At 43.1% G+C, this 12,893-nt stretch overlaps 1 protein-coding gene across 2 annotated transcripts in view; it reads left to right on the top strand.

The window, feature by feature from the left end:
* IQGAP2 (IQ motif containing GTPase activating protein 2) overlaps positions 1-12,893 on the top strand; it is a 340,563-nt gene that overhangs the window by 154,004 nt on the left and 173,666 nt on the right. For both annotated transcript variants that reach the window (XM_044276088.1, XM_044276089.1), the window contains exons 3-5: positions 3,525-3,681; positions 6,196-6,273; positions 9,182-9,258. In XM_044276088.1, coding sequence (XP_044132023.1) covers positions 3,525-3,681; positions 6,196-6,273; positions 9,182-9,258 — 312 coding nt within the window. The remainder of the gene's footprint in view (positions 1-3,524; positions 3,682-6,195; positions 6,274-9,181; positions 9,259-12,893) is intronic.

Here is a 12,893-nt window from a genome sequence, read left to right on the forward strand (position 1 = left end):
CGCATACTGGATGTTTTTCCCTTTTCACACCATTCTTTGTAAACCCTAGAAATGGTTGTGTGTGAAAATCCCAGTAACTGAGCAGATTGTGAAATACTCAGACCGGCCCGTCTGGCACCAACAACCATGCCACGCTCAAAATTGCTTAAAGGGAGTCTGTCACCACATTTCAGCATATTAGACTGATCAAATAGGGTTATATGATCCACTCAGAACTTAAAAACGGTACCTTTGTTGTAGAAAACGGACTTTTCTTTTTGCCGAAAATGAACTTATAAGATTATGTTAATGAGCCCTCTCAAGTGCCCAGGGCGGTCTCTCAATCCTCGGAGCCCCAGGCAGGCACCTCCTAAACAGCTCATAACCCCGCCCTCCGTGCGCCTCTGCCCGCCCGTTTACTTCCCTCCCCTGTCCTTTTCCACTGCGGCTGTGCGGTCCAAATCGTAGCGGGCGCATGCGCAGTAGGTATTGCGATGCCCTGCCATGAGCGGGCATCGCATTGCGCATGCGCCCGCTACGATTTGGACCGCACAGCCACAGTGGAAAAGGACAGGGGAGGGGAGTAAACGGGCGGGCAGAGGCGCACGGAGGGCGGGGTTATGAGCCGTTTGGGAGGTGCCTGCCTGGGGCTCCGAGGATTGAGAGACCGCCCTGGGCACTTGAGAGGGCTCATTAACATAATCTTATAAGTTCATTTTCGGCAAAAAGAAAAGTCCGTTTTCTACAACAAAGGTACCGTTTTTAAGTTCTGGGTGGATCATATAACCCTATTTGATCGGTCTAATATGCTGAAATGTGGTGACAGACTCCCTTTAAATCACCTTTCTTTCCCATTCTGACATTCAGTTTGGAGTTCAGGAGATTGTCTTGACCAGGACCACAACCCTACATGCATTGAAGCAACTGCCATGTGATTGGTTGACTAGATAATCGCATTCATGAGAAATAGAACAGGTGTTCCTAATAATTCTTTAGGTGAGTGTATATTAAAATCTGAATTACTAAGTGAGTGCTCATTTTATTTACCTTTTATTAACTATTTTACAAACCCAAAAATACTATATTAAAAATACAGTCAGCACTCCACTAGAGAATTGAGATGTTGAACGGCAATGACGGGGCGTGGAGGGGTGCACTACCTCCCACCCTATTACTTGTAATGCAGGGCAATGCCGTATTACTTAGTGCAGGGCTGTTGCCAACTGAATATTGTTGTCAGTATGGCAGTGTAAAGCAGTGGGGAACAGGCGACATCAACCCACTGTCAGAGGGATGCTAATGACCCCCTTATACACATAAGGCCAGCTAAATGCCAGACCACAGATAGCCCTACAAGCTATAGTGCACACCATGAGCTTGTGTTTGAACTGAATAGCTTGATTGTTCTCTCTATTGAGATGTAGTCCAACCGGACTGAACACAGTTGGATCACAATGGAGTGGAAGACTTCTTACTTGTAATACAGGACAGTGCCGTGTTACTTAGTGCAGGGCTGTTTGCCAACTGAATATTGTTGTCAGTATGGCAGTGTAAAGCAGTGGGGAACAGGTGACATCAAACCACTGTCAGAGGGATGCTAATGACCCCCTTATGCACGTGAGGTCAGCTTGATGCCAGACCACAGATAGCCCTACAGCTATAGTACACACCATAAGCTTGTGTTTGAACTGAATAGCTTGATTGTTCTCTCTGTTGAGATGTAGTCCAGCCGGACTGAGCATAGTTGGATCACAATGGAGTGGAAGACTGAATCTAAAACTGCAAACTACAACTGCCCCCCCGACATGTTTCACCAGTATTCTGGCTTCATCAGGGGAAATGGGCAGCAATGGGTGTCGCCACAAGTTTGGAGGGTTAAATGCACTGTTTAATGATTGACAGGCCCTTCGTCCAGTAAGATTGGCAGCAACTAACTGATTTGACCTATTGCCTTAGTTAGCACACACCCACAGGGTGGGTCAAACCTTGATGCCTGTCGCCTCCTACATACGTCATCAAGTCCGTGCTGCGCAAACGGAGTTGCGCAGACACTTAGGCCAAACGGCCCAGAGTGATTCCAGTGCTCATGCGCTGCGCTACATTCAGGTGCGCACGGACTTAAACTGATGTCGGGAGCCTGCGCCGATAAGGTTAATAAACCTTACCCAGGTTAGGTCCTAATCATTATTATCATCTCTAATTGTAATACACATGTAAAATATTGTTCAGTTCTTTATCTACATGCCATTTTCACTCTGGTAGCGCCCCCTGCTGTTTTTCCTTCTGATCCACCTTCTCTGCATTAAGTAGTGGACCAACATACTCAGCAGGTCTTCCTCCTCTCAGTGCCAGCGAAGTTACCTCCTATTAGAGCAGGTGAAGCGGCCCAGACATCATTCATTCTAGATTGATAGAAGACCGAGTATAGCTAGATCTCTCTAGACAGTGGAGAAGGACATTTTGGTGGCATTACATACCATATGTATCTCTGGGGCTATATGTGAAGGGCTATTTTCTATGCAGGGGAGGAAGGTATTCACAAGAGCTAATTGCAGTGCATCTTGAGAAATGCAGATGCTTGATGAGCTGCTGCCCTCTCACAAAAAGGGAGAGAAATCCCTCAAAAACATGAGGGAAAAGTTATATATTTGTGAGATAACCCTGGGATTATTGTGAATATAGAAAATAATTGGAAGGGTTATTAGAAAAGCAAGCTGTGGGTTCAGCAGGTTTGTGACTATAGGAGGAGCAGAGGTCATACAGTCCTACATATACCTTTGCCCCATACAAGGAGACCAGTACTATAAATCGTTGGGCACAATTACAAATCAGAAGCTTTAAAGGGGTTGTGTCATCTCAGACAATAGGGACATATCACTCTGGGACCTGCACCTATCGTAAACGGAGCCGGTAAAGTCCCAGAGGGGGCACTGCGGATGCGCGGATGCCCTCCATTCATTTCTATGGGGCCGACAAAAATAGGGACATTTCTGTGCAAGCACGGTGTGCTCCCATTCATTTCTATGGGGATTTCAAAAATAGTAGAGCGCACCGCTTGGTTATTTTTGGCAGGACAGTAGGAAGGCATGGCCTTGTGTTAGGTTTAGTTTTAGAGACCGATGTGGGACCCGCACCTATCAGACAATAGGGGCATATACTAGCGATATAATCCCATTGCCTGAGATGGGAAAACCCCTTTAAGTTATCCTTGGGCTGTCCAAGACATGGAAAAGCCATCTGTCATAACTTTAACTCTTTGAGAAGCAGATGGAGTCTGCACTGTCCTCATCTACAATACTTATGTTGTCCCGTTTTATCAGATCCATGCTCTGTAGTTCACCTGTAAGTTTTTGGCTCTCGCAAAGTCTATATTGGATACATATGTACATCGAGTGCATGTCATTTTGACACCTGGCCCCAAACAACTATGTTGCATGTCTCGCATCTGGATTTGGATTTATGAGCCAATGTCTACAAGAAAAAAGTGTAATGAAGTGATCTCTTCAATGTGTGCCAACACTTTTTTTGTTGTTACTTGGTTGCAGGTGGATAGAAGCTTGTCTTGTTGAAGAACTGCCGCCAACTACAGAACTGGAAGAAGGTTTAAGAAATGGGGTTTACTTGGCAAAGTTAGGCAGATTCTTTGCTCCAAAATTGATATCTGAAAAGAAGATTTATGACGTGGAACAGACGAGGTTTAAGGTTCGTCCTTCAACTTTTAGAGCGTTGCTGTTTTGCAGGTGTTTCTAACCCTTCATTATGAAGCTAAATAAGGATTGAATGTAAAATGGATTGCCAAATTCTGACCTAGAGCGTTCTTCTAACCCACCTACCTGGATTTAAAAGCATAACCCTTCACGCAAATATGTTTTAGTAATAATAATACCTTAAAGGGGTTGTCTCATTTGACCAAATGGCATAAAGTTAATACAAGGCAAACATAGTGTGGGAAGTAATGGAAAGAATGTCACAGTAGTACAATGCTAGCAGAAGAGAGACATCCCCTGCTTCTGAATGAAATGCATCTAGCTGTGCAGCTGAAACAGGGAATAATATGGCTGGAAAAAAAATAAAGGTAGCCCACAAAAGACCTGCTCCTTCACAATTATGATTGTACAAAGAAGAGCAGCCATTATGCAAACTGTATTTTGAAAACTCCAGTATGCTTGAATAATTCTAGTACTCTCATGGCTGGCTGAGTGGTCAAATATTGGTTTTGATTTATTTCCAGTGTTGCTTCAGGTTGTTTTCAGCCCCTACAAACATACTTCAGCAGTGATCCGTATGATAAATTTGACACAAGTTGCTACATTAGATACATTTCTCTACCTTAAATGGATATATCAGCCAGAAGCATTTATCATCTGTCCACTGGTGCTAAATCTTTCGGACCCCACCACTTTTTCATTAGTAATTTGTAGAGTCCAGCTGTTCATTCCTCCCTTGCATCTTTAGGACCTCTCGTTGAACGGCAGTGAATGGACTCTGCTAGGAAAAGTACTGTGACTTAAAGGGGTTTTCTGACGGTTTTATACTGATGATATCCTCAGGACGGGTCATCAGTATCTGATTGGAGGGGACTGACACCCGAAACCCATGCCGGTCAGCTGTTTGAAGAGACTAGAGCTCTCCAGTGAGCGCTGAAGGACAGCACTGTACATTGTATAATGGCTGTGCTTGGTATTCACTTCAATGGGACTGAGCTGCGCCTAGGCCACATGACTGATGAATGTGATACTATTTAGTTAGGTTAAGCCGTGATAAGGCCATGGTGCTCACCGGAGCACCCTGGCCTCCTTAAATAACTGATCGGCATGGGTTCCAGGTGTCTGAACTCCCACTATTCAGATACTAACGACCTATCCTGAGTAGTGCTGAGCAAATCGAAGTCCATGAAGTGGACTTCGATCCGAATTTCAGGGTAAACTCTATTCACAGTGAATCCGAATTTCTTCATGTTTTGTGGTAGCAAATCGATTTTACCTGAAATAGTGTAAAAAAACTAAAAAAGAATCATCCTTGCATTTGCTCGCGACGGGCCGCCCATCTGCCATCTTGCTTGAAGATCTCGCACAAAATCTCGTGCGGGGTGACGTATGACATCTCTATGCCAGCCGGACACTCAAGATTTTGTGCTAGATCTTCAAGCAAGATGGCACCGGCCAGCTCGTCACGAGCAAATAGATCTTTAATTTACCACTCTGTAAACTATCAGATGCCACGATCAACTATAAATGCGGCATCTGAGGGATACAATGACGGGGAGCCGTTCCGTTATTGCACCCACTGCTACTACAAAGAAATGCGCTTCGTGGCCAAGTAATTCGTCACAAAGTGAATTTTTTTGTCAAATTCGGCGAAGCAGCCAAATAGAATTTTCCAATACTTCGCTCATCTCTAATCCTGAGGATAGCTCATCAGCATAAAACACTCGGAAAGCTTCTTTAATCTAGATATGGAATCTGAAATGCGTGATGTAAATAACACTGCAGAATTGACAGGTCTGTTCCTCTGAAGCATTGTCTAGACAGCTACTCCAGAGTAAATAGAGAATTTTTTCTTGTAACTGAGCCAGCAGGATGATTCTTTCCAAAAACTGACATTTAGTAGCTGCTTTTGTCATAGAGCGATGTCCATGCCAAGAGTAGCTGACCCAGTTCCATGAGATACTATTGGATGTTACCTAATGTGCTCTAAATCTCAATAATACCTTGCAGCAGCTGCAGTTTCCTAGGTACGCCCAGTTTCTAACTGAAGTTTCTTGGGCCAACCAGAAGAAATTATTTTGAGGAGCAATCCAAAATCTGTAGAACACGTAACCCCTTTTTTTTATTGCATATGCACAAGATATCAATTGTGTTTATAGTTGTGAATTATTCAATAACATATGGACCCAAGTTCCAAGAGATTGCATCCAACGTATCTCTAAATGGGGTTATCTTCTGCAAGACCTTTGAGGTTGTCATAGCCTGGGTCCACCACGAGATCCTGTTGCACTCTGGATACAGTAATATTGATATAGTACTGGGTTTATTTTCCTGCAGGCTGTACAGGTGCATGGTCCCAACAACTAGATACGGTATAAAACGCGTTCCTCTTGTGAACCGCTCCTAATTACAATGTAGCATTTCTGCTGGGGTATTGAAATATAGTATATACATATGTTGTATACTAGTAACTAACAGTATAGTGATTTTGTGTTTTTGGTGTTTCTAGCGCTCTGGTTTACACTTTCGGCATACAGATAATACTGTACAGTGGTTGCGGGCTATGGAATCAATTGGGCTCCCTAAGGTAAGAGACTAATTGGATTTTATTGCTAATGGTTTACAGTGGAATTTAATCTATATTAGACCTCACGGGCTGGAGAGGCTGCAGTTTTATTCAGCGGGATTACCGACCGATATATAGGCTAATAACACTAGCTTTTTACTTTGGCTGCAGGTTCCAAGGTTGGAGAGCCGTAGGTGCTCATGTGCTGAAAATTGCATAAACAGCAATAACCTTGTGTCTTTCTATCATCAGAATTGTTCTTTCTGTTTGTGAGCTGGAGAGATTCTATATTACATCAAAGGACAGGAAAATTCCTTATGGTTTTCTATTGGCAGGCACACAATGTTTTATGGCTGATGATGTTTGCTGCACCATAGATTGAATACAGGCCACACTTAAAGGCTATATACACCTTTTGGGGCGTTTTTTAATTTTTTTTAACAATTGCATTGTACTTATTTTGAGCTAAAAATAATTTTTTCAGTTGGTCTTTATTAAAAATATGGAGCCTTTTTTTGTGTACAGAGCTGAGATGCTCTAGCAGCAGCCTCTGGGTTTTCTCTCTTCTCCATCAGTTGGGGAGCTGACAGGCTCCTTATCGCCGCTCTCTGACAATATAAACACTCATTGTAGCTCAGTTCTTATCTTACTGAAAAGAATGTGGCTTAAATAAGCGTTTATGACCTCTAAGTGATTTGGAGATAATGGTTATTAGATGAAGTGAAAGTACCAGTCACACACTTAGGAAGACAGTTAACCCTTTGTGACAGAATGACAATATTTTTTAATAAAGACCAATTGAAAATATGATTTTTAGCCAAAAATGAGTAAAATGCAGTCATAAACTTTGCCTCTAAAGGTGTACATAGCCTTTAAAGGAAATGACCTATTGTTTTAGATCACATTTTTATGATAAATATTTTTTAAGAACTTTTGGTGATTTTGTTTTCATTTTCAATGTCCTATCTATATATTAAAAAATAAATCCTAAAATCTAGCAGTTTTCGCACTAGACCTAATAATATGCTGATACTTCCTGTTTTATACAGGTAACTTTTTAGTAGCCACCCATCAAAGGCAGATTTGCAATGACGAATAACACAGGATCCACCATTCACAATAGATGATATTAAAGCTTGTCTCCTCCCTCCTGACCTCTGCACAGGTCACAGAGCATGCCTAGAAAACTCTCACATAGAAGTCAGAGGTCAGTTCCAGTCTATTGTGACTATGGCCTAGGTGGCTGCACTCAAAGAACTGTCTATCTAAATTTTAGGCCTAGTGGTCAGTGCAAAAACTGCATGACTTTAGGATTTTTAAATATAGAAAATTAAAAAGAAAATCAACCAAAAAATAAAAAAAGATATATTTAACAAAAACAATGGGTCATTTTCTGATGACACATTTCATTTAAGGTGGCAATATGCTTTAGATAAATGTCCACCAAACCCACTGATTTTGGCAGTACTGGACGACCATCTAATGTACATAGGTATTGAGCGCGTTGGCTTTCAACTTGCTCAAAACTGTGTTCTAACAGGAGGTTAGCTGCCAACAGAGATGTCTGCCAGTGGATTGTTTCCTCCTTCTCATAAAGAAAACATACATACTTTGGTAGGAGGTGAAGGAATAGCTGTCAGTCAACCAAGCTTTCAGGTGACAGCTATTGATGGTATATGGCCTGTATAATTCTTCTTCTTATGGACTGTATGGCCACCTTTTAAAAAAGGATAGTATTCTGATGATGGATTCAGAGGACAACAGTAAAGAATAAAATGTTCTCTCCAGCTGCCTCTTTCTCTGTAGGATAATTCCTCTTCTATAGGCTTCATGCACATGACCGTATGTTGAGTTCTTGTCCAATTTGCATTTTATGTGGATCGCACACGGTGGTCATTCCGAAAATTATTGAACATGTCCTATTATAGTCCATTTTGCCGACAAGAATAACCATTTCTATTAGGAAATTGCGGCACACATGTACAGTAATCGTATTTTGCAGATCCGTGGTTTGCAGACCACAAAATGGATATAGTCATGCGCATGAGGCATAAGGAGAGATTTTTGTCATTGACTTAAACAGTCATTAACCTTTATGAAAAAAATGCCTCTTTTTCCACTTATCAAACTCTTCCCCCTACTAAAACTGGGGTAGAGGACTGATAAGTGGAGAAAGAGGCATTTTTCTCTGATACGGTGCATTCCAAAGTTTCTCATATTTACCTGTATTATTGAGTTATATGTTGTAATATATGCAATTTTCTGCCTTCATCAGTCTGTTAGAAGCGCCCCAACAATAAGCTGATCACATAGTCCCACACTCCTTAGACACCAAACAATCGGGAGACCTGGCAGCCAGTCTTCAGTCCTCTGCACTGCCTTCACAGGGGAAATCCGTGTGCTGTCCATGTTCTACATGGATATGCTGGGTTCTCCATAGCGAAAGATTATCTTTTCATATACTCTTTATAACTAATATATCAGGGTCCTGAATGGGCACTCCGAATAACTCACTGAGTGTTTGAAAATGTTTTTCGCTTTCCCAAGTAGGTGTAGGTGAACTACTCTTTAACTTTTGGAATGTCCTGTTTGGGCGTTATACCTAGGCTAGGTTCCGATCTGCCCCGGAGGCTGCGTTAATATACTGGGCTCCCTAAAGGGAACTCAATGGACCCCTTTATAGTCAACAAGGTCCATCAGGACCATCTATTTTCATCTTCTGACGGAGTTGGCCCTGCCTTTCTTTCCTTCTGTTTTTCTGCTCTAAAAATTGAAAAATGAAATACATTTATTCACATCTATATGTTTTCTATGATTTTGCTTTCAACTTCCAACGTATGCAACTCATTATTTCCTAATGTGAATACTAACCTTTTGAAGTGAAATTCTGCCCAATACAATACTATTCTCATCTGATTTACATTCACAGATCTTTTATCCAGAAACCACAGATGTTTATGATCGGAAAAACATCCCCCGTGTTATATATTGCATCCATGCATTAAGGTACAAGTAATATACTACTATATTTATGCGAATAAAGTCCTCCTTTAAAGTCTTTTCCAGAAATGTAAGGATGTATAAAGCAAGAATTGACCTCCCCCCCCCCCCCATCTAGGTTTTTATATATGATGCAGTGTATATGTATGTGTGTGTATGTGTGTATATATATATATATATATATATATATATATATATGTCACACACACTCATTGATTAAAAAAAGAATGCGCCAAGAAGAATTTGTTGGAATTTAACTTTCTATGTGTGAATGTAATGATGATATAGGGAAGTGCCTACAATATTAGACTGAAAGGCATAGGTTTATTGGGAAAACGGTACAAGTGAAAGTTGGCTATAGTACCCTGTTGGGCGGCTCTAGCCTAGATGCATGATTAGATATGGTTGGGCATGGAGACATACAGGTTCTGTATGGTATTTAGCGGCACATTCACCCACATACAGTATGTTGCAGTCGGGCCTGTAGATCCTGCACATTCGTAAGTAGCTGAAGCTGCTGTAGTGGACATATTGTACGAGGATATATAAACAAAATTCAAGTGGGAAAGATATATCAAAATATCACTTTATTCTCAGATATAATAAATACGGGAAAAGACAGGATGGAAAACAGTATACAGAGAGCCGTAGGGCAATATACACAAAGCGGGGTCATGTATGACCACACAGATAAGCATGGATAACCTACAGGTACAGGTAATTGTGGTGCATGAACAATCAATCCTGTATAAAAAATATATATAGAAAGAGATACAACTGAGTGAGTAAAGGACCCACCAAAAGGCTGTATCCCATGCAACAGGATCAATTGGATAACTGATTGTTCATGGACCTCACATCAGCAGAAGTTGTATATACATATATAAACTTCCAAAACTCCAGTATGTATAATACAATGGATATGGTCACTAGATACCATATAATGACAATATCCCACAGCTGGTAGCATGGACCTAAAGTGGATGTGAGCTGGAACCAAGTATGAACACACCGTAAAGCTATGGTACTATACATGGAACGTACCTGAGGACATGATGACCGCAAGTATAAGCCCGAGAGCGCAGACCTCGACGCGCGTTTCACCTCAGCGGCTTCGTCAGGAGTTGCTGTCTAGGTTAGACAGGTTAGTGTGTTGCTGTCTAGGTTAGACAGGTTAGTGTGTTGCTGTCTAGGTTAGACAGAGAGGTTTTTTTGTAGGTTTAATAATATTGTACGAGGAGCCTGTGCTGCAGCTCCACAGGGGTACTGTCAAAAATACCAGGACCCAGACAAAAACTTGAGACCCCAATTAGAAGTCTGAGAGCTTGCCATTCATACTAATCAAGGCTCCATTAGAAACCAAAGCTAATGATGGCAGTGCGAACGAAGCCTTAAAGGGGTTGTCCCACTTTGCTTTTTCAATCTTACCAGCAGTAGATGTCCTGATAACTTCCTGGTTTGGCTCCGGCAGTTGAGTGAAGGCCACGCCTCCTCATGACTCACCCTGAGAGCTCAGTCCTTGCGTGCTCGTTCATGTGGATGAGTCATCCACATGGAGCCTGCAGAGTATGTAAAGCCCATCCCCCTGCTGGGGAATCACTCAGTGACCACTGACCAATGCTAGTGAACTAATGGAGTAACTTGTGGCTGTCCTGCATTCTAATACACTTTTACTCATAAAACCTGTGTTACAAACCCATTCTGTGCAGCAAAAACAATAAATCACTACAGCCCAAATGCATGTTAGCTAGTAGCCATGTGATCTGTGCTAGATATAGATAGATATATTCACTGACTTATTACCCAGCTTTCCCGGTGTACAATATTATCACTGACTTATTACCCAGCTTTCCCGGTGTACAATAATATTACAGACTTATTACCCAGCTTTCCCGGTGTACAATAATATTGTACACCCGGAAAGCTGGCTAATAAGTCAGTGATAATATTGTACACCGGGAAATCAGGGTAATAAGTCAGTGATAATATCTGATACCGGGAAAGCTGGGTAATAAGTCTTATAGACTTATTACCCAGCTTTCCCGGTGTCTGATATTATCACTGACCTATTACCCAGCTTATATGGGGGGGGGGGGGGCATCTGTGGATAGCACTTATGGGGGGGGCATCTGTGGATGGCACTTATGGGGGGGGCATCTGTGGATGGCACTTATGGGGTGGGGGGCATCTGTGGATTGCCGCCTGGACTCCTTCTGGGCACTAGAGAGCACGGCGTCCTCGGTTGCTATGACGCCGTGCGCTCCCTCCTCAGCAGCAGCATGAGCCTGAGGCTCGACTAGCGGCAAGAAGCTGAGCTGATTTATGCACAGCACCTCCAGCCAGTCTGCAGTGCCACTGAGTCTGACTCAACTGATAAACTCGTCCGGGGCTGGGGGCGGGGCTGAGGACGCGGCGCTGCGGCGGTGGGTGGAGAGAGTCAGTGAGACGAGACCACAGAAGAAGACTAGAGAGTTGAGACCGCAAGTGAAGTGAGTCCTGACAAGTCCGCATTACACCCGGTACAGTCAGTGCACAGACAGCACAGCACAGCAGGCACGACGCAGCAGCAGCACATCATGTCACACAAAACAACTCACAGAACTAGTAGTACCAAAATGAATGGGGGCATTTTAGTTGGGGGGGGCACAGCTTGATGTAGGGGGGGCCGTGGCCCCCTCTGGCCCCCCCCTGGCGACGCCACTCCTGCCGCCGGAATACAGTGATACACTGCTATGATCTATAAGAGAGTATCACTGTATTCCGGCGGCAGGAGGGAGCGCACGGCGTCCTCGGTTGCTATGACGCCGTGCGCTCCCTCCTGCTGCCGGAAAACAGTAATACACTGCTATGATCTATAAGAGAGTATCGCTGTATTCCGGCGGCAGGAGGGAGCGCACGGCGTCCTCGGTTGCTATGACGCCGTGCGCTCCCTCCTGCTACAAGAAAACAGTAATACATTGATATGATCGGGCGCCCGCGCATGCGCAGAACTATGCGACGTGCGCGCTCACAGTGTGAGTGAGAGGCCGGCTGTAGGATCGCAATAGTTACCAGTGCGCAGGTGCGGCATGGATGCGGCCGGCGAGATGTGGCCGTATCCATGGGATACCAGCACAAATAAAGGGGAGTGAAAGGAGCGTTTTTAGGCTGAATGCTATGTTTTTTTTAATGACCTGTATTAGAAGAAATGTTCAGTGGGGGGCAATGATTTAATGTAACCCTATTTAATGAAGTGGGACAACCCCTTTAATAACTGACCTATCATACTGGTCATAGCTCCAGTAGAAACTAAAGCCAATAATGGCAGTGCAAACGAAGCCTTAATAACTAACCCATCATACTGGTCATAGCTCCAGTGGAAACTAAAGCCAATGATGGCAGTGTGAACGAAGCCTTAATTTAGCTTTTTTTTTTTTTTTTTTTAAAACACCTATTGCTGTGAGTATTACAGTGGAGCTGAGCAGAGGGTCTTCTGGTTGTCCAGCAAAGCTTACTGTGAACAATCATATATTCTGTATATCTAGAGGGTAGAAGCCTCCATACACATTACTGTATTGTAAGCCAGAGCAGCCTACAATCTAAGCAGTATGTGGAGCAGCTGACTCTCCCCTGACAGATGATGCTGGAGAAGAGAAGGATCG

This window comes from Bufo gargarizans, chromosome 1 (assembly GCF_014858855.1).
Source record: "Bufo gargarizans isolate SCDJY-AF-19 chromosome 1, ASM1485885v1, whole genome shotgun sequence".
Classification (NCBI taxonomy): domain Eukaryota; kingdom Metazoa; phylum Chordata; class Amphibia; order Anura; family Bufonidae; genus Bufo; species Bufo gargarizans.